The sequence below is a fragment of the Passer montanus genome, unplaced genomic scaffold (genome assembly GCF_014805655.1).
Source record: "Passer montanus isolate IOZ18808 unplaced genomic scaffold, ASM1480565v1 scaffold174, whole genome shotgun sequence".
In the NCBI taxonomy this organism is placed as follows: domain Eukaryota; kingdom Metazoa; phylum Chordata; class Aves; order Passeriformes; family Passeridae; genus Passer; species Passer montanus.
In genome coordinates, this window is record NW_024364715.1 from 515,745 (window position 1) to 542,167 (window position 26,423).

General features: G+C 41.4%; 1 protein-coding gene across 1 annotated transcript in view; it reads left to right on the top strand.

Annotated features, from left to right (window-relative positions):
- LOC120500047 (ankyrin repeat and KH domain-containing protein 1-like) overlaps window positions 1-26,423 on the top strand; it is a 101,231-nt gene that overhangs the window by 43,882 nt on the left and 30,926 nt on the right. The window contains exons 8-15 of the mRNA XM_039704411.1: window positions 455-692; window positions 901-1,092; window positions 2,540-2,649; window positions 10,553-10,640; window positions 11,251-11,378; window positions 11,536-11,679; window positions 12,337-12,439; window positions 21,048-21,791. Of these exons, the coding sequence (XP_039560345.1) occupies window positions 455-692; window positions 901-1,092; window positions 2,540-2,649; window positions 10,553-10,640; window positions 11,251-11,378; window positions 11,536-11,679; window positions 12,337-12,439; window positions 21,048-21,791 (1,747 nt within the window). The remainder of the gene's footprint in view (window positions 1-454; window positions 693-900; window positions 1,093-2,539; window positions 2,650-10,552; window positions 10,641-11,250; window positions 11,379-11,535; window positions 11,680-12,336; window positions 12,440-21,047; window positions 21,792-26,423) is intronic.

The window sequence follows — 26,423 nt, forward strand, 5'->3', positions numbered from 1 at the left end:
CTGGTATATCATGTCCCAAAGATTGTACTGCAAATTAAGTCTTGTGCCATATAAATCAACTATTACTACAAATAAGAAAATATTTTTTTCTTATGCTTGTTTTGAGGTTTAGTCATGGAGTGGGTTTATTACTTATGGCACTTGTTTGCTGTCTCTGGTATATCATGTCCCAAAGATTGTACTGCAAATTAAGTCTTGTGCCATAATTCTTTTTACCTCAGGAAACAGAAACACCAACATATATCTAGCTCTTTTTTCCTCATGCATTTAAACCTGACTTAGATGTAGGTGGAAACCTAAATGTTGGTTAGGTCCAAGTATTGCCATTAAACCATGATAAGTAAAAAAGCTCTGTCTTTGCAGGATAATTTTCAGGCCTAGTGTGATAGTGGTTGCAACTACAGCATGAAGTGACTCCAGTTGTGTCTGACTCCTGGGTTGCCCTTTCTTGCAGGACGGGCACGTGGAGGTGGCACGGCTGCTGTTGGACAGCGGTGCCCAGGTGAACATGCCCGCGGATTCCTTCGAATCGCCGCTCACCCTGGCTGCTTGCGGCGGGCACGTGGAGCTGGCAGCGCTTCTGATCGAGCGAGGAGCCAACCTGGAGGAGGTTAATGATGAAGGTTACACACCTCTGATGGAAGCTGCCCGGGAAGGCCACGAAGAGATGGTGGCCTTGCTGCTGGCACAAGGTGAGATCCCGTGGCGATGGAGCGCTCAGAAGGACACCGTGTGATCCATGGCCAACAGGTGTCCTGTGCAGATTGCTCTGATGTAGCGTGGGGCTGGCACTGCTCACTGCTGTACCCACAGAGCAGAGCTCAAGCACCCAAACTGCTGTGGGGGTGATGAGCATTCACCTCCCCAGCCAGTGGCAGTGATGGCTGTTTTGTTTCCCAGGGGCAAATATTAACGCACAGACGGAAGAAACACAGGAAACAGCCCTGACCCTGGCCTGCTGTGGAGGCTTCTCTGAAGTCGCTGACTTCCTTATTAAGGCAGGAGCTGATATAGAGCTTGGTTGCTCAACACCTTTGATGGAAGCTGCTCAAGAGGGTCATCTTGAGCTGGTGAAGTACTTGCTGGCAGCAGGTATGTGTTCAGAGCAAGTGATTAAGCCCACAGATACTATGGACTTGATATGTTTTGTATGATTGGGAAGATGCCTGGGGTTTTGATGAGTGGCAGTGTTGTAACAAGAAATAATATCCTCAGCCAATTTAGCAAGAAGGAAAAAGCATGTGTTGCACCTCAGTATTGTTTGATACTGTTAACAGAGAAAAGAGCCTCCTGGAGCAGGTGATCCTGTTCCATATCTAAGAAGTATCCACATTCATTAGAAACATTGTTTCCAGCTATCTGCATCTAGGACAGAATTTTAATACAGATAAGGCTTGGTTTTGCTTGCTACTCCAGCTTTGACTAAGCCTGGTTATCTGCATTCGGTCTCCCTGAATAACCAGTTCTTTAGGAATGGTGTGCTGGGAAGTAGTGTGCAAGACAGATCTGGAATGTGCTGAATTTGTGTGATAAATGAGCTTTACTGCTATATTGTACAGTAGTAAAAATTAAATCTTACTGGAGTTTGGGATAAAATGATGCTTTGATGTTCATCTTTCAGTTTATAAAGTTGGTTGAGTCTAAAGTGTTCTGCTTAAAAGAATAAAGAAAAAAGAGCTGTATTTGGGATATCTTCCTTGTTGTGGAAGGTGATTTATTTGTATGCTCTAAGAATAAGCATAAAATTGGCTGGATTTGTAATTTTAGAAAGTGAAGCTCCCTGCTCATCGAGGGACAGTAACAACTGTGCCACTTGGTGCAGTGACACCAGCATGTGACACCTGTCACCAGCTCCCTTGGAACGCTCACTGCCTGCACTTCACTGCTGATAGTGTAGAAAGTTGATTAAGGAGCCTTGTTTTGGCATCAGGGAGTCTCTAATTATACCTCACACCTTAAAAATAAGAAAATGGCTAATCACATTGGCATTTCTTTTTTTAAGAAGAATGTGTTACGTATCAAGAGTTGTGTAGTTTTCAGAGAGCTGTTGTACATGAAGCTAGAAAAATTATTTCAACAAAACGGTTTTAAAGCAAATTATTTTAAAGAGCAGGAAAGAAGGGAGATTTGTGGAAGGGTTTGGGTTTGTTGTATTAATACTAATTCAGTGATGTGCATTTTGTCTGGTTTCCCTTGGCATACAGCTCTGAGTCAAATGGACAGTCTGCAAAACTGTCTGGATTCCCTTTTACTTGATGCAACAACTGAAATCCTTCTTGCTGTAGAGGGACTGCAGGAATAAGAGAGCATATAGATTTAACTGCTGAGATTGTCAGTCATGCTTTTCCAAGCCTTGGCTTACCCCCTCTCCTTGGAGTACTTTCACTATGAGAGCAATTTTTGCCATGAGAGCAATGCTCTGGGACTGTGGAGGCTGTTGCTCAGTAGGGTATAGCTGCTGTCAGAGATTTTTATGTTTATCTGATGTGAAATACTTGATAAGGACACGTCCAATATGAAAAAAATGTTGTGTTTGTAGGAGCTAATGTTCATGCCACTACAGCAACGGGAGATACAGCTTTGACCTACGCCTGTGAAAATGGACACACAGATGTGGCAGATGTGTTGCTTCAGGCTGGTGCTGATCTGGTAAGGCTTCTGCTGCATCTTGTGGGCAAAATGCTTTGGTTTCCAGCTCTAAGGCAAAGCCTGTGTGCTTAGAGAACAGAGTGGTGAGCTTAGTAATAGAGATTTATATATGGCTCTGTAAAGAGGCATGAAAGAAACTTTTATCAGAGCCTGCATATTCTGTTTGGTCTGCAAAATAAAAATTCTTATGGGCAATCTGCTCTGAATTTAAAATGTTTTAGTAGTAGGAGCTCCTGCTTCTGTATTGTCAGTGTTGGTCTCTGAGCACTGTTAGTCTCTTGTGCAAATCACTACACAAAAACCCCAAACAAAGCAATGCCTTTTAAATGATCAGCATAATCTGATCTCTTTCTTTCTTTAAACTCTTGGGTTTAGCACATTGCTTTCCCCGTGTTCATTTTCTGTAATGTAAACTAAGTTGTTGGGAGACCCAAAACTGCCTCTTCACCAGCTACAGGGATATAACATTTGACTTATAATTAGTGAAAAAAATAGATACTTTGGTCTTCCAAAAGTGTTTAGGAACCTTATGTCAAACAAGGCTCAAGCTGGAAAAATTGTTATTTTGGTTGCCTAGGAGGAGTATTCTCCTTTTTTTCTCCTCCCTATGTACTCACTGCTCTGTGTTTTATTTTGCTTGGGGGCTGGGATTGGGTTTTGTTTGGATATTCTGAAATTTTTCTTCCTTCTAAAAAACGAAGACTGTCAGAAAAAGTTCTCATTGAACCTGATAAATCAACATGCTAATGAAGTTACTTAAATTTCAGTCATTAATGAAGTCTTTTGGGTTTTATTTAGAAATATAAATAAACTAATGCTGTAATTGGGAATAATTTTTCCAGTCTTCTTTGAGACTTTACTTTTTTTTAGGGCTTATTAATTCTTCTGCAGTAATGTCAGTAATGTTCTGCTTAATTTTTTCTTATCAGGGAGGAAAATCATATTATTGGGGGGGGGTTATGGGATTTTGGCAGGAATATTGGATGGGATAGTCTTGGAAAGTTCTGTTCAACCCAGATCATTCTGTGATTGTTTAATGAAAATTGGTTTTAGTCCCCATAGAGTTTTGTCTGAATTGGGGGTGACCATTACCACCACATCTCAGCCCAAACAGGTGTTGTTCTGGTGAGTGGAAACAGGAACTGGTGCTACCCAGGGACTGATCCTGTGGCCTAGATATCAAATATGTGATTCAGTTCAGGAACCAGTGGAGATCTTCAGAGCTCTGTCACATTCATTAAGCAATGTGGCTTTGTAAGCACCAGGAGAATTTAAAAACATGATGGCTGGGATGAACTTTCTTTAGTTAATGGTTAATTTTTCCTTAAAGCTGTGCAGTGACAAGTAGTTCTAGAAATGAGCAGTGTCAGAGTGCTCTTCTGTCTGCTGGAAATCTGCTCAATCCTCTCAATTCAGTGGATTTGTCTCCTTATGACTAATTGTTCATGAAGTCTGGAGTGTTAACAATTCTTTTGTGCTTTTCTGATGCCCTTCTTCAAGGGATCTTTTCCATGTCCTTACAGAGTTAGCCTGTCAAAATCTGTAGCAAAACTAGCTGGCAGGCCTGCACCTTTTCTTGTTAATGTATGCATTTTGAAATCAGCTCGCTTTTGCCAAATGTATGGATGACTGAATCTGAGGCACATCTGAAGCCTTCAGCCTGTGATCCCATCTGTGCCATAGTTACATTCTAGTTCCCCCATCCCCTCCAGGAGCAGGGACTTCTCAGCTTGAGCTGCTACCACTGGATCTCTGAATGTAAATTTTACTTGTTTGCAACTTCTGTGGGGACAGAACAGCTAGTTTAGATTTTGTGATCTATGTGAGTAAACGTTTGGAGGTTGGAACTCTGAAATAAAGATGGATAAAAGCATTTTTTGGAAGCAGAAATACGGTTTAGGAACTTCAGGAAAAAATATCCAGCACTTCAGTAATACATCTATTTACCAGTGTGGCAAGGATGGTTTGGAGGTTGGAACTCTGAAATATAGATGGATAAAAGCATTTTTTGAAGCAGAAATATGGTTTAGGAACTTCAGGAAAAAATATCCAGCACTTCAGTAATACATCTATTTACCAGTGTGGCAAGGATTGTCTTAATTTCAAAGGTGAAAGGATCATTTTTCCTATAAGATTTTTTTTCCTATTTCTTCTTTGTGTCTTTCCCAGCAGTTACCTTCATCTCAAGGGTTGTGTAAGGTAAGACGTGGGAGGTACATAAATGTTCCCACAGGAACCAGGACTGTAAATCTCACAATGAGCACTGGTGATGTTTAGTGAGAGGTGATAGCCTGCTTTTAAGCTACTTACCTTTCAATAATCTAAAAGGACCATTTTGAATGGCTGTTTCCTCTTGATGTAGAATCACACGTGGATTAAAGGAGATTCTGGTGTCCCTTTTGAAGGCAGCTCTGCTCCTGACAAGGTGGTCACATCTTTGTCTGTTTCCATGTAGCTGCAAACAAAAGAGAGATATTCTTTTTTGGACAGTGAGATCATCTCAGCTTTTCTCACTTGAGAAATACAGAAAATAGTTTTTAATTGGGATTTTTTAACCCAGTTTAACCTGAACCCTCTTGCAGCTGCACATGAGGCTGTGCTACATAGGAGCTGATTTTGGGATGGAATTTACCTTTCTCGTGCCAGATATATGGGAGCTTTTATGCAGAAATTAAGATGTGGAAGAGAACCCATGAGGACAGCTTCATCCTTGTATTTTTCTCATTTTACACTGTCAGGATCTCTCCAAAACTCTTCAGTACTTGTTAAGATTCCACATCTTGCTTTGCTTAGAAGACCAAAACTGGCTACCTGGCATCCACATAATTCTAATTGCAAAAAAACCCCAGCATGCCAGACTACCTCTTAATTCTTCTCCTATGACACAATGCCTTTGCAGACATGTTTCTGTCATGACAGGGATCATTGTTTTGCCTTCAGGTGATGGCATCCCTCACACTAATGTGGCTCCTAAATGAAAAACTCCCTTTCCTTGATGTGTGTGACAGACTGTGGGTTTATGCATTGTGTATGAGACACCATTTAAACATCTACAAAAGCAGCCAGTCTTCTGGAATTTGAATTCACAACTCTGGAGGTTGCTGTGCTGCTGTTACAGTGAGGAATCCAAGGTGCTGTGATGTGTTTCCCTACTGGTTTTTGAACCATCAGGGGAAGGTCAGGGATTTCTGGCTTTTTTTAGACTTGGCCTTTAGTCTTGTGTAAATAAAGTGTGGTAGGATAAGTGAAGCTCATTTTTGTAGTCAACACTTTTTGGTTGTTGCATTCTCTGGATGGTGCAAAGTACAATGAAATTCTTTGTTTTGCCAGTAGTGAACAAAAATCCATCTTGTCTGTAACAGAGATGCTGTGTCTGACCTTTGTGCTCTCTTTGTGGATCTGAATGGCTCATGGTAGGAGTCTGAACTCATGAGATCTTCATTGCTTGGTCTTACCATTGTTCTTGCCTGCCTCATGCCAGCAAACCAGTTTTCAGCTGGTGGATCTCATCCAATTTAAGTTCATGTTCCAGGTCTTCATGACCAGGAACCTTTTTTTGTAGAGCAGGAGCTGTGAGTTCTTCTTTCTCCTTCTGCAGGACAAGCAGGAGGACTTAAAGAAGACAATTTTGGAGGGCATAGAGCCAGGCAGGCGTCAGGTGAGGCTGGCATTTAATGCTTGTGAGCTGCAGCCTCAGGATACATGCTGAGGACAAGGCATCAGTCTCTTCAAAGATCTAGAGACTCACTGTGCAGACTAGATGGGGCTTGTTCTTGTTCTGTATTTTCCCTTCTGTTGGGTTTTCTAAAACTGCTTTTAAAAAATAATATTCCAACCACCCCAAATGCAGCAGGTTATTTCATTGATAGCAGCCCTCTTAAATCTGTTTCCTCTAAGATCTTCAATTTTTAGGTTTATTTTAAACAAGAGGCCTGGTTGAGTTTTCAGGAGGGTTATTTGGGGCAGGTATGTTGGTGACTGCTGGAATAGAAGTTCGTCTTGAAAATCAGCAAAGTGTTAGGTTTTGATGCAAAAAAATACAGTTCCTTTCTCTAGATCATTTTGTTCAGAATAATATTTAGGTTTCTGTTAAATATTCACTGTTGTCATGGATGAGGGAGGCTTGTTAAAGAACTGAAAAGTCGGAGCTTTACTTTGAAAATACAGATATTCTTCCTGAACATTTAAATAACATGCAACATTGAGAAAAAAAAATAAATTAAAAAATCAAAATAACTATCCTAGTGATTAATATAACCATGAATATTTGTGAACCAAGAAGAATTGTATGTGGGGAAAGCCCTTATGTAGCTGATCTTGGAATTGCCTAAACCAGAGAACTCAAAAGGAAGAACTAAAAAATACCAATAATTGTCATAAGACACTCCTGATGACTCTGCTCTGCTCTTGGAAGTATTGATTTGTCTAGAAAGGAAATAATTATTGTTGACTGGAATCTCATCTCCTTCTTGAGTCCCAGTGGAAAAGGTGCAGACAGTGTAAACTCCTGCCTGATTTAGGTAACACTCTCACTTTCCCCTCCTTTCCTGTCTCTTACCCAAAGCTACAGAAAATTCTCCTCAGGTATTCTTTCTATCCCAGCAGAATTAGCAGGAGAGCACATCACCCAGGGGTTTAGGGAATGGCTTTCCAAATGTGGCAGAGGTGTTCTCCTTTCTTCCTCTTCCTGATTGTACTAATTCCCACATTCCTCAGGGCTGGAGCAGTGACAAGAGGAGGTGCTATGGTGAGCCCTACAGTGCAGAGAGGCAAGGGGATTGTGTTTGGAGACAATTTACTGGGCTTAGATATTACAAAATAAACATCAGTGTGCACTTCATATAAATAAAAGGGAAAAGCACGTTGTAAAGGTAATGGAGATACTTTGGGACAACTTTCATTTTCTCCGTCCTGATTTTGATTATCTAATGCAGCTGGAAAAGAGATAGATATATCTATAGATAGAATTGTTGAAATTTAGGTTTATGCCAGGTAAAAAGACAGGCTGTGAGGAGACAAAGGCACTGCACTGTCTCGGCTTCTTGTTTTGGCTTGTCCTAGATGTCTTCCCTTAAAGCCTGATGCTGTTTGACAGCCATTATTAGGGCTATAGAGAGTGCTGAAGTCAGAATGAATTTAATCTTAAAATAAAGCATGCATTTCTATCTTCCAATGTGAAAAACACCATCACAATGCCATAAGTTTTGAAGATCTACAGCAGGTGGGCACCCAAATGGTTTGGTTTGGCTGGACTGATGGTGTGCAGGGTGCTGCAAGGATTGGAAGTGTGTGGTAGCTGAGGATCAAGTTCTGCCTGCTTGAGGAAGTGACAGTTGGTTAAACTGGGCAGAATCACTGCATTGCATTTCAATGAGGAAGCCTCCTGGCGTCCGTGTTTGAGACTTCCAACAGTGAAGTCTGTTAGGAAGGGAAAAGCACATTGTAAAGGTAATGGAGATACTTTGAGACAACTTTCATTTTCTCCATCCTGATTTTGATTATCTAATGCAGCTGAAAAAGAGATAGATATATATCTATAGATAGAATCATTGAAATTTAGGTTTATGCCAGGTAAAAAGACAGGCTGTGAGGAGACAAAGGCACTGCACTGTCTCGGCTTCTTGTTTTGGCTTGTCCTAGATGTCTTCCCTTAAAGCCTGATGCTGTTTGACAGCCATTATTAGGGCTATAGAGAGTGCTGAAGTCAGAATGAATTTAATCTTAAAATAAAGCATGCATTTCTATCTTCCAATGTGAAAAACACCATCACAATGCCATAAGTTTTGAAGATCTACAGCAGGTGGGCACCCAAATGGTTTGGTTTGGCTGGACTGATGGTGTGCAGGGTGCTGCAAGGATTGGAAGTGTGTGGTAGCTGAGGATCAAGTTCTGCCTGCTTGAGGAAGTGACAGTTGGTTAAACTGGGCAGAATCACTGCATTGCATTTCAATGAGGAAGCCTCCTGGCGTCCGTGTTTGAGACTTCCAACAGTGAAGTCTGTTAGGAAGGCAGAATGTTGCAAATAATGATTCCTAACTGCCAGTTATCTGCTACATCTCAGTGCAATACAGGATGATTTTCAGCTAAGGTGACCTAAAATAAATTTTGCATGTTGCCATCTTTGCATCAGTAAGGATTTCAGGCTGGGTGTGAGATAGTTCAGCAGCAGTGTCCAGGTCCTGCCCAGAGCAGAGTGGTGGTCAGGAATTCTTTGCACCCACAGCTGCTTTGAGAATGATGTGCTGGTGGAACCAGGGCTTTGGTGTGCTTCAGGCACACAGCAGCTTCTGGCTTTTTAGGATCTCTTGGCAGTGGCTTAGGGAGGGAAAACTGTGCCAAATACCAGAGTAAGCATCAAGACGTAAGGGCATGCCACTAATTCTTACAATCATAGGGCCACATGTTAACATAATTAGCTTTACATGTCCTGTAAATGTTTCTGCTATGCAGACAGTCCAGAAGCAGGTATTTATTGACATCTAAGCAGTCATTGCCCTGTGAGGAGAATCTACTTTTTTTTTAAAGTGACTTCAAGTAGTAAGTCTGTAAGGTTTGCTGTGCCTGTGTGTGCTTGTGTGTTTTACTGCTGAGTGAGCAAAGAAATCAGAGCTCTAGTAGGGGATTTAGCCTTGTGTTAAAGCAGTGGTGGACAGTAACACAGAGCTCTTGTGAAGGCTGAGGAACAGAGCAGGAGAGGGGCAATGTAACCTCTTAGAGTGAAGGATGGGCTTGGACTGGGGGCCAGTCTCCAACAGAACATCCAGTCAAGAAGTTTCTTCTTCAAGTGTACGAACAGAAAACTAACTTAACATGCAGCTTGCAACTAAAGCAAGCCATATGTCAAAGGACATATGCAGAGTTTTCAGGAATACAGAAACCATGAAGGAAGGAATTGAGCTGTTCTCTCAAATCTCGTCTTGTCTGATTGTGTTTGTCAAAGTAGCCGTGTCACCCACTGTCAGTACTAAATGTTAACTTTACTATCAGGTATATATGCAATTGCAAAGTAAAGAGTGAATTTAGAGCTTGGCTTCCCAGATATCTGATTAAAAACCACACATTCGTCGTATATTATTGATCAGACTGGATGTTATTTAAATAGGATAATATTGAATATAGAAAGCACATACAAACACTCCCAGGAAGATTATGTTCTCTCCCCTTGTTCTTTGGGAGGGTTGATTTCATTGCTCAGCATTCTTTGTGGTATTGATCATGTCTACATAGCAGGCACATTGTCTAGTTCTGCAGCTGCTCTAATACAGTTGTATTCAACCACATATTGCCAGTATTGAGAATTTTTAAATTAGAAAATTGTTCTTGATGCTCATTCCCTTTTTGTTCATTTGTATCATCCTTTTCTCAGCTTTCTGCTTTATTCTCCAATCCTCTTAGAGACTTCTTGTGAGCTGCAGTGATTTGTCTCATTTTTGTTTCTGATCCTCTTCAGTATGGTTTATAAATGTTGTGTGCACTCAAGGCATTATTGCGGTTTTGAGATCTGGCAGCACATGGCAGCTCTCTGAACTGTGGCACCGCAGTTCGTGGTTATCGATGTTGGTGACATTTGTGTTAAATCTTCCACCCTTTCTGAGGAGGAAGCAAGGTCTTAATCTTTTCATGTGTGTTACAGGTTTGAGCACTAAAATAAAAAGGGGGTTGTAAGTATGGAAGCTTTGTGGTTGATACCAGTATGGATGTGGTTCTAATCCTTTTTAAGAATGTGATTTGGTATTTGAGGTAACATGAAAATTGGCACCAGTCAGTTTACATTTATTACAAGCAATTTGTGAGATTGATCTTCTGCTCAGATGGGTAATTCTGGTCCCATCACAAGATACTTCAGAAGCTGAAACAATGGTACAATTTTTGCCCATTTATACGTCTGTTATTTCTTCTCTAGGAGCACGAATCTGAAGGTGGGAGAACCCCACTAATGAAGGCTGCGCGAGCTGGTCACTTATGCACCGTGCAATTCCTTATTAGCAAAGGTAAATGCTAGTTTACATAACTAATTAAAAGCTTTAAATGCCACTTTACAATGCCACATGTTTGTGATCCATATTCAAAATTATTCTGGTTATATGTATATGAGCATTTGTCAACCCCCTAAGGGTTTTTTGAATTTCATGTAGTTCATGATAGAATGAATTACAAAATATTTTGCTAGTTACTCTTCTTACTCTGGTATATAAATCAGAGTTGAAGTACAGCAGATATTTTCAGTTTCTTAAGAAAGCACTTCCTCCTTCACAAAAGCACATCAAGTACTGTCTGAAACAGTAGCAACTGCACCACATAGTGATGGCTGCTCAGAGTGAACATTTGGAATTGTACTTCTTACACCATGTGTTCCCTCACTTAACACTTACAAGCCCACTGTTGCTGTTGCAACTGCCTTGTCTTTACAAGGTGAGGAGGTGGATGTGTGGAAGCCAATCAGTTAGTCAAAATCCCTTTTGCTCTTTCCCTAGAAGTGTGTAGGTTGTAACTGGATTACAAGAGTAAAGTTCATCTGTGTTCCACAAAATACTGTACTTGTTGATACTTTCTCTTAGAAAGAATTTCTTTGTGTTTAATTCTAAGCTCATCTCTTACTAGGTGCCAATGTGAACAGGGCTACAGCCAACAATGATCACACAGTGGTGTCCCTGGCCTGTGCTGGAGGTCACCTGGCCGTGGTTGAGCTTCTCCTGGCTCACGGGGCAGATCCTACTCATCGGCTCAAGGTATCCACTAGCAGCTGTCCTGTTTCATAGGTTCTGAAAGAACCACCTGGCTAATTTATGAAGTAGTAAATTGAAGTCATAGAATTATTACATGGGGATGCTACACTGGGGAGCAAAACTCATCTTCTGGCTTTTTGTTTCCAAAATCTCACTTCAGGATGGCTCAACAATGCTCATTGAAGCTGCCAAGGGAGGACACACAAATGTTGTTTCTTACTTGCTGGATTACCCAAACAATGTTCTGTCGGTTCCTGCAGCAGACTTGTCCCAGCTCACACCTCCATCTCAGGATCAGTCTCAGGTAAGGAAGTTTCTTTAAACAGCACCATCAGTGTTGGGAAGAAACACTTGCATAGTAATTAAAAAATTAAATGTAGACAGTGGAAGAAATTTTAAAAACCCTGCTCACATGAGAATGATAAGAGAGTGAGAGAATTGGTTGGTGCCACCTGCAGAGACCTGAAGAACACATGAGCTTTGTTCCCTTTTCTGCTCCCTGGACAGGATAGTCCCAGATCTAGGATTTCAAAAGGATGTTGTTTTCTTTCCTGCATTCGCTCGGTATTTTGGTTGAACAGTTCTAAAGCCTTGTGGTAGTACCCCTCACATGGTGTTAGTGATTCTGCTTGTTATATAAAAGAAAATACATTGTATGAATTCAGAATTCTGCAGTATGAAGAGCAGCTCCAGGGGAGTTAGCTGATTAAAAGCCTAAAGGAATTAACAGTTTTCCAGCCAACACAGCCTAGGATCTTGCACAGCGTAGCACAGTTAACTCTGACATATTGTCCCCAGTAAAAAAGCAAGGATCTGGTCATACTAAGAGGTAACATAGAATACATAGTTTGGGAGGAGTGAGCAGGAGTATGCTGTAGTTCTGCACCTGTGTATTAACACTTGAAGAGCTGCTCTGCCAGAAGGTGTTTTTACCTGAGCGTGTCTGTGCCTCTGTTTGAAGGTTCCCCGTGTCCCGGTGCATACGCTCGCCATGGTTGTACCTCCCCAGGAGCCTGACAGGACCCCTCAAGAGAACTCCCCACCTCTCTTGGGAGTGGTGAAAGGTCAGTATGTAGCCACTCAGAGAATATATGTGGTTTGGAAATGGATAGACTGGGGACCATTTTATTACAACTTATGCATAGTGTAGTCCATTCCATCAGTTCTTGAATACCTCTAATGAAGCATAACTTAAAACTATTTTATATAGTTCATAGTTTTTTTCTTATTTTCTTGCATTCTGTAGTGTAGAAACACTCATTGTTCTAACCTTATTGTGCTTATTCTAATTTATTAGAATTATACTTATTCAATATTTTGTGGAAGAAAATGCTTGTGATAACTGTCCTAGTGCAGACAGATAAAAAAGTTAATGTACTCCAGGTGTCGTGTTCACTCTTGAATATTGTGCCTTGGTCTTCTAGAATAGCTGCAGCTATTATCCATGAACTTGATGCACCAACTTTTTTCTGTTCCATCAGTAGCAATGTAAACATGTTGGCACTATAAATACCAGTGCAGATCTACTTACAGGAGAGTTTTTGTTGTATTAGTAATAGTTCTCTTGTGAGTAATCATAACATCAGAGTTTTTGCTTTGAACATCGTCAAACTGATTGGTTAAAACTCCTTGTAGTTATTAAATTGCAATTAGGGAGTTTTTTTCCAGCTGTGGATTCTGTAACAAAATCTTCATATCTGCTAAGTCAGCTCAGAAAGAGAAGCAGATTCTCAAGTGCAAAGTTACAAACTGCAGCTCCTAATCATCTACAGTTTTGGATGGGGATTTAAGCATTACAGTATCCAAAGCTCTGTTAGCTAGATCTGCTGAAATCCTTTGTTTGAGGAAGCACCGAGCACTTCCAGAGCAAACAAACAAACATAAACCCCTTGGGGGCACAAATAAAGAGAGAAAAACATTATGTACCTGCTGGTGTCTGAATGTGCAGCTGTACCCCTCTCCATGCATATGCCATGTGTGTGACCTCTGAGATGCACTTGGTGTCTCATTTCCTAGGATGTGCAACACTTGATATTTTGGATTTCAGAAAAACGAATTCCAAACAATGAAAAGAATATGCAACTTCTGGTTCAAGTAACCCACCAAAAAGCTATATACCAGCATGTGTGCCCTTCCAGTTCAATGCCTGTTAGCACTGTGGAGTGGGAGTGTTCTGGGTGCATTTTGTGGTGCATGGGAATCACTGAGGGATTAGTTGATGCTGAGTCAGAAGACTGAACTTAAAAGCTAAAAGTTTCGTTTTATTTAATCCAATTATGAAATGCAAATAGTTGACTGTAGTTTAGAAACTGCTCTTATTACAAACACCCTATTGCCACAGTCAGCACATCCTTAGGTGTGTTTTTTGCAGTACTGTGATGTTTGGGCTGGCACAGAGAGATCTCATTGTTCACAGGGGTCAGGACATGCTTCATGCGTGTCAGCAAAACTCATCTGTGCTGTGTTGTAGGAGATGCAGCAATCCCAAATGTGTCATCAGGCTGATGAAGCATTCCAAAAACTGTGCAAAGCTCTTGTGTCTCTCAGACACATAAGATCTTAGGGGGAAAATGGTATTTTTGTGCTAAGTACTGTGTGCTCATTGCAATGCAGTGAGTGTGCTGTGCTGAACTGCCATTTGTGACTTGTTACACACACACACAGAGCTTTAATTCACCAGACTTCCACCACTGAACTTCTTGGGAGGGGAGGGGCGAAAGAGGGAGTGAGTTGAGGTGTTCCTTATTTCCAAGGCAGCAGAGCAGTCAAGTTCTTGCATAACAAAATTGTTTATCTGGGGCAGAACAATTACTTGCCTTCAATCAGAAGTAGCCCCTGAGTTTTTGTACAAATTGTGAACTACTGGGACACAGGAGAGCAGTTCCTTGCCTCCTTAACCTTAGCACAGTAAGATTTTTTATGGACCTGTGTGAGTTTTGCAAGAAATGCAATAGTGACACCTTGTTTTCTGAAGAGTTCTTGGCAAGTCAAATGTAAAACTTGAGTACATTTAAGTGTTCCTATTACAATTCAGATATGACATGAGGTTTTCAAAAGGAATCTATGGTCTAATTTTGAATTTTTGTTATTATTCTTCAGTAAAGCATGGAGGCACATGGAATCACTACCATTTGAATAATTACTTTGACAAAGGATTTAATATCAGTGTTTAGTAACTGAAAAGAGAAACATTTCAGAGGCAACAGTGGATCTTGAGGGGTGGTGACACACCAAGATGATAACTTGGAAAGAACTGAAGAAAAAAGAGGTGAAAAAAGGAGCAGAATTAGTTATGGGATTGACCAGACCTCAGCTCTTGCTTGTTTAAGAAGCATTATTCTCAGTGCAGTACATTTAGCACGTGTCTGTTATGTCCATGTAAAAGAAATCCCAGTTCAGCTCCTTTTTGCTTCCATGAGCAGAGGCAGGAGGTCCCTTCCTTGGTGGATTCTGCCCTTGCTGAACTGGGGCAGGATTGCTCAGCAGCAGCTGTGGTGCAGCAGCTCAGCACAAGGAGCTTTTTGGGTACAGAACCCAAGTGTGCTGTTTCCACAGCCCCGAGGGTGTATCCAGTGCAGGGCTGTGCTCCACATGGCCCTGCTCCTGCTCCCCTGGGAGAGGGGCTGGAGCCCAGCCCAGGGAACAGTCCCAGGGAATGCTGCTGGATTTCTCCAGGAAACCAGCTGTTGATAATCCCCTCTCTTCTGTAAATGCAAGTGGATGGTTCCTGCAGAGCCTTGTGTTGGAACCCAGAGCATGCTCTAGATCATCATCAAACATGCTGGGACAACAAGGGATGCTCAGGGAGCATGTGCAAAGCAGCAGGGTTGTTTTCTTAGTCAAAATATTTTTAATAACATCAGCAGTTTTTAAATGTGTCAAAGTTCAAAGCAGTCTGGTTTTAGAGAAGGAGGTACCAGGTTTTCAGTAATTTTTTCTCTAGATTTGTTTCACTTCATTCTTTGAAATTGTGCTTACATAGTAACTAATTGGCCTAAAGTGAGTACTTAAAACCTGTCAACATGCTGTCATTAGACATTTCTAGTGTCATTTTTAGGTGGGCAGTAACTTGCAGTGGTTCTCATTTGGGGTGCAAGGCTTTTCTAGAATTGCACAAGACCAAATAGACTTATTCAGGTGCAAGCTGCCCACGTTTGCCTTTGATCCCAGAGTTCCCCTAAGGCTGAGTGGTACTTCTGGAATCTCTGAGCTTTCTCAGCTAGATATTCAATATATGGTATTTCCTGGATCCCCATGCTAAATCTAACAATCTGATGGTGTGGAGAAGGAGAAGAAAAACAAACTCTATGTAACTTCAATAGATACAAACTCAATAAATTTTCTTTTTAATCTGATATCTGACTTCTATGCCTAATACTGAGTTATATATCTCAGCAGAGATTTCTTGCATTGTGTGATTTAATAAAAATAGGGGCCAGGTTAACAGTAAAACTAGTGAGTTATATGGCTTTCATATGGAGGTAAAAACATTAGTAAGGCAAATTGATATTCCTGCTTTTCCAGCTTTTGCATTCTGATTTTTACCAGATTTTTCTACTGCACAGTCCCAGCTGCCTGTTCATTGTTTAATGTGCTTCAACATCTTCTGATCAATTCTTGCCATTTCCTCCTGGAAACTTCCTGCCTGGGTCAGCAACTAGCCCAGATATCTGGGATGAGTTCCCAAGGGAGATTTCACCATCCATGCCTCCTGACTTCTGAACTTTACTAATACTTTCTTTGTAGACTTAAAGCCTTTTTTCTGCAAATCCTCAGCAGTGCAGGCAGGTGATTTGACACCCAGACATGTGTAGATCCCCGGGAGCACAAATGTGTAACAGTCTTTTCACAGTGATTTGTGAAATTCTGCTCCTTTGAAGCTTCAGTCACCTGCTTGCCACCAACTAATTCAATTACATCTTAGCAATTTTCCAGTTACATACCATGAACCCACCAGAGGAAACTTGGGAAGAAGACTTAAGATTAGAAAGTAACTGAAATTTTTGAATGGCTGAAAATTGAGTTCAGCTTGGCTTGGTTTCAGCTGTGTAACCATTGCCTGTTGGATAGCATTGCAGCTATTCCCTGCAGTTTTCCACAGAAACAGCTGCAGGAGGGATAAAGACTGGCAGAATTACTCCATGGTTCCAGAAGGGATACTGTGAACATACCCAAACTCATCATTCAGCCTTCTACCAATTAACCTCTTCTTTATAAAGAAGAATTCAGTATGGATGAAAAACCATGTAGCAGATCAGTTTTCTTGGGAAATGTAGGCTAATTTTTTTTTCAAATTAGCAAGATTATGTAATATTGTACTTTGCATTTGTGTGTGTATGGAGCAACTGATTGTTTCTTCAGGTCCTTAGAGATGAGTTTCTTTTGGTACAAATAATAGTTAAACACAGAATTTTCAAGAAAATTCAGTATTGAGTTCATTTTATTCATGTTGATGAGGCTGGTGAGTTTTAATTGCAGGCTACCAATTGAACTCTCAACTTCTGAGTGAAATCAGATTTACAAAAAGAAACCTCAAGTGCAAGAACAATGGACAAGCAATTCTGTTACAGAGCACATAAATGACATGGTGATTGATACAGATTTATATAACAGGGTCTCCAGCAGAGAAGATGTATTTGAATGTACAAATGTGTATCACACAGCTGATTTTTCTTACTGTCATTTTTTTATGCTGGAGTGGAAAAAATATTTCCAATTTTACTGTTTGGATTTTGATCCACTGTTTTTTTTTCATTTGATAATGACCATAGAAATTAAGGAGCTGTTAACAAATTTTGTCTAATAAAATTAGAATTTTTAGAGTAAGAATTTTGTCTAATAAAATCAAAAGTATAATACAACTGAAAGGCATATAAATTAGCTCTTTCCTGGAAGAAGTGACATCCTGTGGATTATAAATCAGAGCTAGAAGAGCAACTTCCTTGAGAATCATAACCACTCATGAAGAAATACAGTATCAAACTTGTTTGTTGGCAGCAACTGTATAAATACTGAATGTGTTCTAAGCAGATTCAAATTAGAAGAGTTCAATTGCTTGAGAAAGCCACCTGAGGACTACAGAACTGAAGGGTATTTTTCCAGGTTCTTGCTCACAGTATTTAGGGACTTGAAATGTTATTTGCAGCCAGAAGCATTAAAACCTGGTCATGGTGTCCTCTCTGCTCAAGAGACCAGGAACGATGCCCGTGAGAGGCTCTTTGGGGTCAGGGGCTGTTGCATCTCAGCTCTGTGGGAGATGATCTTAAATGTATGGGAGCAGTGCAGGAAATTGCCATAGGAAACAGCTGTCACCTCATGGGGGAGGTGGAGATCAGAGAAGTGGGTGGGAAGCTGTGTTTGGCAGAGTAGGTCTTACCTGAGTCATAAATGGAGGTCACAAACGTGGCTGAACATCTCTGCATGCTCTGCAGGAATTGTGGTGAAGGCTCTGTTGGACAGGGTAGGAATCAGAACTTGTGGAAATGCAAATAAAAGAGCAATTGGTGATACTGTTCACAAAATAATTGGGGAATCAGTCCCTTCTGTACTCTGTGGCTTTCCTAGCACACCCAGGACCACTCTGGGTTTGCTGATCTTTTTTTTTTCCTGTAACCATGGTTCTGGATGGCAGGTGGTGTCTGTGGGGCAACATCTGGATTTCAGTCATCTTCAGTCTAAATAACTTACTTTCATATTAAACAAGTCTTCTAAAAGTGATGAAAATAGTTGCTTTTGAGGTCAGATTGACAGCTTAATGTTGCTAGGTGTAATTTTGGTAGTAGGTTGATTGTGTAGATGACTGATGCTGCCCCCAAAACATAAATGTACAAAATAAATTCTTTTAAAAGGGTTAACATGATTATGATCTGGCCTGTGATTGGATTCTTAAGTCTTACTGAATTTATGTATTTCAAGAGTGGAAGTGTAAAGTCTGTGTTCATAGTTATGTACTAAAATGGACACAGTATTTTCCAGGATTTTGTAATATAGAGGAGATTTGGAGAAACCAGGAAATGCAGTTTTTTAGTACATGCAATATTTGCAAATTCAAAGCTACCAACAGTGTAGCTTCTCCACCTCTGGTTTGACCTGATGGTTCTGGTGGACATGTCAGGTTTAGCAGATCTTTCTTCCTACCCCTCATTGTCTTCCAGTAGCTCCAGTTACAGGTTGCAAATGTTTTCTGGCAAAGACAGGATGATCTGGAGCCTGAAAAGTGCCTGTGCTATCTAATTAGCAGCTGATTAATGTAAATTTCTATACCTTTTTTGGAACTTGAGAGCCCAGCTGCTCTCCTAACGCCAGTCTTCAGAAATTGTCCCACCTTTCCGTGATGATTCCTGGCTGGAGCTGCTGTCTGAGCCCAGCCCAGATCTCCAGGTGGGGTTGTCCTTCTGCCCTTGTGCTCCTGGAAAAGCTTTCCCATGGCAGGTTTGTTCTCTCCCCAGCTCAGAGTTAATTAAGGAGAGGAACATTGATACTTTATTATTGATATCCACTTTGAACTGGAGTGATAGAAAGTGTCCAGAGCTGCTGGGCAGTGGGAACGCCTTGTGTGAGGGTGGGATTGATAAACCCAGGAGCCTTAGGGGTGACGGGAAGCAGAGCAGGGCACAGGCTCCCACCTCAGCTGAAGGCAGGGTTGCTTTGCAGTTTGGTTACTATAGCAGTGCAGCACAGCTTCATTTCAAAACAATGATACAGACAAACCTTGCAGAGATGTCTGGTGAGTGCAAATGTATTTCTCAGGAGTGGTCTCACAAACCTGTTAATTACACTTGTTAAAATTAAAGCATAACCCCTGAGTGCACCAGGAAGCCAAAGAGGCCATGGGTTAGAGCAGACTCAAGCTAAAGAGGCACCAGCCAGCCCAGAGCCAGGGATTGCTGAATTTCCCCCAAATTCCTTCTTGTCTGCTGAGAAATTGCCTGGGGACTCACTCATGGGTCAGAGACAAAGTAACAGGGGTGGGGAGAGGTGCTCATGTGGAACTGCTGAGCTGCACAGATATGGAGCTGCACAAGGAGCATCCTGAAGGGTGGCTCCAGGGTTGTGGGATTCTGGGCTGTTTCCTGGGGTTGTTGGAGGTTGGCTGTGGCATTCTGGGCTGTTTCCTGGGGTTGTTGGAGGTTGGCTGTGGCATTCTGGGCTGTTTCCTGGGGTTGTTGGAGGTTGGCTGTGGCATTCTGGGCTGTTTCCTGGGGTTGTTTAGGGGTGGCCATGGGATTCTGGGCTGTTTCCTGGGATTAGTAAGATTCTTGTTGTTTCTCATATAATTAGATCTGGTTTGCTTTCCCAGGAGTCTGCTGAAGGTATTCAGTACAGAGTTGGTCCAATTCTATTTTCATATTTGTTCTTTCTCTTTATGAGAGAAAAATCTCACATTTGTTTGGTTTACAATTAGTTCTTCCAGAAAAGATTCATTTCTGAGTGAGGTGTATGTGACTCTTGTTTTGACAGCAATGCAAAGTGAAGTTATTTGTGAATTAGTGTATTGGTGAAGGATGGCCCAGACAGAAATCAATCTGTGTTTTGGGAAACTTAATCCTTCCAGGGCTGGTGGCTGATCTATGGCTTAGTTCTTGCATCCAGACTTTCACTTGACTGTGTAATGTTTAGGTAATTTATTAAACCATGGCTCAAACTGTACATCATTTTAGTTCCTCTTTTAATGATTAATTATGTGAGTCTGCTTTGTAAAACTTCAAGTTTTCTTTCCCTTTTTTTTTTTTTTTTTTGAGGCTCCATAATTCAGTGGTTTGGTAAAGCAAATGAGTGTTAGTAGAAAAAATTATTTAATCAGGCTAAAGCCTTTCACATTTTTAATTAAAGTTCTTACTGAAGTAATAATTAAAATTTCAGCACTTAATAGATTCCTTTCAGTAAGATATGACTAGAGTTTCCCAGATGTGGCTTTTGGGAAAGCAGCCATGGGTTGCTTGAGGGCAGTCAGTAATTGGGGCCGGGCTGCCCAGGTTTGGTGGGCCTTGGTGAAGGTTATTTTTAAAGTCTTTATAATGAACAGAATTGTTCATTTGGTACTGGAAGGAGAAGTGAGCAAGTTGTTAGTTTAGTCCCAGAATTTTTTAAAATGTGCTAAAACTTCACACTCCATTTGAAAGCACTAAGTTTGCAGTGGCAGGTTCTGCTTGTAGTGTGAAGGTGAATGCTACAGTGTTCAGAGAAATCCTAATTCAAAGTATCATCTTACTGTCAGGTTAGTCTGCTCTCAGCCATAGAGTCTTTCTGCTCCTAGCCTTGCTGTTGGAAGCCAGCCTCTGGAAAATACTCTTACTTTAAGCTCTGCACACACAGAAGAACTTTGGGAACTCAGTAGATCATGTAAATTGCCTTGCTGTTCTTGCTGATTCCCCTTCCCAAGTGCATTGTCACCTATGTCAGAAATTGTCAAGGTTCCTTGTAAGATTCAGTAGCTGTGCTCAAAGGGATCATGTGAGGATCAATATTGAAAATTCCATCTATCTGCTTTGTCCTTTCTTGTCTTAACATGGAGTGTAGGGTTTACCTTTCTGTGCTTTGACAGATGTGCAGTGTTAGTTGTAAAGATTTTTTTTTATTTTATTTTTTATTATTATTATTTTTGGTGGGTGAGAGGGGAGGTTTGGGGTATCTTCAGCATGGCATTTTTTCAAACATTTTTCATGTGCTTAGGTGCATCCAAGCAGAAGTCAAGTTCCCTGCAGGTAGCAGATAAGGACCTACTGCCACCTTTTCACCCATACCAGCCTTTGGAATGCATAGTAGAAGAGACTGAAGGCAAGCTGAATGAACTTGGACAGAGAATTAGTGCTATTGAAAAAGCACAACTTAAATCATTGGAATTAATTCAAGGTGAACCTTTAAATAAAGATAAGATTGAAGAACTTAAAAAGAACAGAGAAGAACAAGTACAGAAGAAGAAGAAAATATTGAAGGAGCTGCAGAAGGTGGAAAGGCAGTTGCAGATGAAAACCCAACAGCAGTTTACCAAAGAATATTTGGAGACCAAAGGTCAGACAGACACACCACCTGCCCTGCAGCAGCAGTGCTCACTTACAGGGGTCTTCCCAGAAGTGGAAGCCGATAAGGGTCTGCCAGAGGATAACTTTTCAGGGTTACCTCAGGTTGACACAATCTTGTCTAAAGATGATGAGCAACACCAGTCTCCACCACCTGCTGAACAAATAGAGTTTGTCCCTATCCAGCCTTTGCCAGCACCGCAATGTAATTTTTCTGGTAACTTAGGTTTTAATGGGACAGAGTCTCTTGAACTTCAGAAAGCATTAGGGAATCAGCAGAATGTAGGACAGCAGCAGCAAATTGCTGGGCAGGGGCTCTTAGTTCAAGAACCAGACGGATTAATGGTTGCCACTCCAGCACAGACGCTTACCGACACTCTTGATGACCTAATAGCAGGTGGGTTAAGAAATATACCTATTTTTGCATTAATTTGTGTGCTCAGTTTCCCTCTCTCTCCTTCCCTCCAAATACGTCTTGGGGTTTTCCAGTTTGGGAATACTTGCTTAAGAATAAAGTTCCTGATTAGTGCTATTAATCCTAACAGTGACTTCCAATTCTAACACGATACTTTTAAATATCTTTTTTTCCAAAGTGCAAAACTTCCTGTATTGGACACCTGTTTTAGTCCCTTTGGCCTCATCTTTTTCTGTGCTTCTTTAAAAAGCCTCATCATGAGTAATTCGTAGTGCCCATTAGGAAACCCAAAAGCATGACAGAATTATATCTTCTGTAGAATTTTCTGTGCAGGCTTATCAGCAACTTTCTTCAATGTGGTAGCCATCTCTAGAAAGAGCCAAATTGTTGTCACTTTTATGGACAAACACGTCCCTGTCCTTGCTGCTGGAGCTTAAGGGACACAGCCTGGAATCCACACAAAACCACTCCGTTCTGTGATGGCTTGTGTTTGCAGAATCCCTGCTAAACCCTGGGTGTTGTACAGGAATATCTGCTGGTTAGATGTTCCACATGGCAAAAATGTGTCCTGTTAGCTGGATGAAAAGCAAAAACCCCAACATCCTTCCACGTGTTGGTACGGTGTGAAGAGGAATGGGAATGCCCACACATCGGGTTGTGTGAGTGCCCTTGTGCAGAAACAGGGATCACTTTGGGTGACTTCATTCCCTGGACTTGACTGGGATTGAGGTTTGCTGCTGGAGGTATGTAGGATATAGCCAGTGTTGTTTGGTCTGTAGTTTTTTTTTTAATTCGGTGTTTTTCAACTTTTCTTTGTACCTTGTGCCTGTACCCCTGCCCATTATTTCCTGTCTGTCTCCCCCTGCCCCTTCCGTTTCGTAGTCACTGCCGTGTCCTCTGATGTCAAGGCTGTAGAAGTGTGCAGTGAGATCTTTGGCCAGCCATTCCTGGGAGCCTTTGGAATGGTAATTGCATCAAGCTTGTGCAAGTCAAGAGTACTTGTGACTTTGCAACCTCCCGTGGAGCCCAGAGTTGGTGGAGTAGTGGGGTGGTTGTACCAGCTCCTGTCCTCTCCTCGCTGTAATTCCAGTTGTTTTATACAGCATCAGTTTTAGTTCCTCCTGTTCTGGCATGGTGGGCCTGCCTCCCTGCTCTGTCGTGCTCCTCAGAATACTTAGCCAACATTAAAACATTCTCAGTTTTTATTACTCAAAATTTTAATACTGGAGTGTATAAGGAGGAAAATTTGAATGGCTAACACAAAACATAATCAACAAGGGATTAATCTTTGGAGTAGTTGCTGTTGCTGAGAGTTGAACGTGTCTGGCACAAGGCCATGGAGTCTGTACCCTCTCGTGGTCAGCAGCTCGTTCTGCAGCCACAGCCTCAGTGCCCCCACTGGGCAAAGTGCTGCAGTCCAGCTGAGTGTGAGAACTGTGCTGTGGGAAAAAAGATTGCAAACAGCCAGAGAAACTGTATCTTAAAAATAATTATAAAAAGTTGAATAGACATTGGTTTGCTTTCTGAAAACAGCTACTGGTTTTGCTAAGTAGTTAAAGACATTTTTTGCTAAGACATGAGATTTACTTATTTCAAAAATCACTACAAATAGCACCATCTTCTGCATTGGAAATGACATCTACAGAAATGCAACTTGAGGATTCTTTAGTTATTGAGTTCCAGAGGCTTCTGCAAAAATGTATTCATTGCTTTATTGAAGTATATTTTCTTCTGAAACTCATAAGTCTCTTTCACTTCCCTCCAAAAAAATTGTCAGAAGATAGATGTCTTTCTCATTTTGTAAATCCAGACTGTGTAAAAGTGATCTCCCTGTAAATTATAATCCTACTATAGATCAGATTTATAGCCATGTAAAAACAAATGGTAAATTTATCTACTCATACTCTGAACTCTTTGATCCGTATCTAAAATGCATTTTTCTGATAAACTTATCCCATAGTCCTTACTTTTATAAAGAATTTTTGAGCAACAAAAGCTGTTACAAGATCTGTTTTTACATGCCCACTACAGATGCCAGGTAAAATGGTTCAGGGGCTTGTGCCTGGTGCCTGGGAGGGCCTGGGTTTTAGGGAGCTTGTGTCCCACACTCAGGGTGTCATTGAGGGCTTCCCTTGATCCCAGTGCTGGAGCTGCAGTGATGTTAGTGAGTGACTCTAGGTTTAGAAGAGGTATGAGCATTTTTGTTCCTTCTGAGTATTTCAGTTTGGGTGGGGACTGCTTCAGAAGAACAGAAATTATTTTTCCCTCTGCCCTGAAATACCTTTTACTGTTGCTCTTAGCAGTAGTGATATCCAGAGGAGGCCACAGAGATGCTTCAAGGGCTGGAGCCTCTCTGCTCTGGACCAGGCTGGGAGAAATGGGGGTGCTCACCTGCAGAAGGGAAGGCTCCAGGAAGACCTCAGAGCTCCTTCCAGAGCCTAAATTCTCCAGGAGAGGGACTTGGGACAAGGGTCTGGAGGGACAGGACAAGAGGGAATGGCTTCCCACTGCCAGAGGCAGGGTTAGATGGATATTGGGAAGAAATTCCACCCTGTGAGGGTGATGAGAAATGAGGTTGCCCAGGGAAGCTGTGGCTGCCCCTGAATCCCTGGCAGTGTCCAAGGCCAGGCTGGATGGGGCTTGGAGCACCCTGGGATGGTGGAAGCTGTCCCTGCCCATGGCAGGGGGTGGAATAGATGAGCTTTAAGGTTCCTTCCAACCCAAACCATTGTGGGATTCTGTGATGTGGGAGGCAAATCTTTCCAAGCCTCAGCTGGGACCAGTTGTAAGAGAGAACTTTGATTTCTATGAAGCTACAAATTTGTATTTTGCTGACCAACTTAACAGTGACAACATACATAAATGGAGTATTTACCTTACAATCATGCTGGCAGGGTGTCTCAGCTGTGAGGTGTTTAGGTGGTGGATGTCAAGGTGCAAAGTGTCAGTGAGTCATGCACACATCTCCTCTTCTGTTAAAGCTACACAGAAGTAACCAAATAAGTACCTTTTGGAAAGTCAACTAAAACGTAAAAATGAAGAAGCTCTTTCCACTCCAGAATGTTTTGTTTGTAGTGGAGTTTATTTTGAGGTGCTGCAAAAATCTTGCACCTAATAGTACATTAAAAATGTGACTTATTACAGTCAAAATTTTAATGAGGTTTACAAAAGAGACAGACTTGATCCAGTTTGGAGTGGGAAACCAATAAATTAATTTGGAACACAGCGATCATTTTCATTACTCAGTATCTATCTGGTTTCTTGGAGCCTCTTGTCTTGCATATTTGGAGTTTTCATTTCAGTTAATCTTCTGCATTTTCCATCGCAAATTTCTTAGTTGTAGTATCTGAACTGAGGCTGTTTTCTGGTTTAGGGTATTAAAGATGAGGAACTTTTCTGTGTTGCTGGGGTTTGTCTCTAGTTGGAATGTTTTTGTTTCTCTTTGTTTTGCTCAGCTGGTATTTTGAGTCAAGAGACTGTGTGTGCTTTTCTGTCCCACTCTCGTCCTGTGAGCTGATGTTTCCAAACTGAAATTTCAGGTGTGTTCTGGGAAACTTTGTTGTTTGGTTCTGACATTCTGGTTGTAGTTGGTGATACAGATTTGTGATATTTTAAGGTAAGGATTTGGGAGGTGACATCTGAGTTACTGTGCTGAGGATTGGTGTTTGGAGTAAAACTGGTTACTGGGACAATCTGGAGGGAGGAGTGGTGAGCCATGAAAGGAGCTGCAGTTACCAACGTGCAAAAGCCTCTGCAGTAGCAGGTTGCTGAGAAGCTGCCTGGACAGGCTGAAAGGCTGCTCAAGCTTGGAAAAGGATGCTTCTCTCTGTCCTGAAAATCTCAATTCCTTTGAGGAAAGAGGAACTGAAATCTGGGACCGGTATTCCTGAATGCCAATGTTTGTGTCATGACAAGAGTTGGGTAGCCACAATTTCAGCCTGCAGCTGAAACCTCATCCAGAGCTGCTTGCTCCAGGTACTGTCAATGCTCCAGAGTTGTATTTGGGTAAAAGACCAAGTTCTTGCTTTCTTTTGTTTTACTCATGTTTCCTGTGACATTTTTTTGTAACTTTGAAAACAGTTGTCCATATCTTTAAAGACCAGCATTCAGCTTCCAACTCATACAAACACAGACCTTTGGAACATTGCAAACCCTTCATAGGGCATGGCAAACCTGGATTTTGTAATGTGTAGGATGATTTTTTTCTGTAAGGAAGTCTTTTGAATATTGAAATCTATGGACACATCTAAAACCTCTATCACAAAACTGGTGTTTCCCTGGAGTCGAGGGCAAGCAGGGTCAGTGCTATTTTCATTGCTAAGCTGTGGTACCACAGACATTCCCTGTTAGTGCCATGTTGGAGCCATTGCTGCAAGGTCATTTTCAAGTTTAAAATCTGTATTTTGCTGTGTAACTAGAGCTGGGATAAATCAGCCCCATGAAACTGGAGGCAGAAGTTCTCAAGCTTTTTTTGCTCCACAGACCACAAATTATGCTGCTGCTCCATGGGTCCAGTTTGGTTCCACACTGAGGAAATAAAAAATAGCATTTTGAAAAATCCTGCCATTTTGTAAGCTCAGTAGTTTTACAGGGGGTGGTGAATTGGTGGGTGTT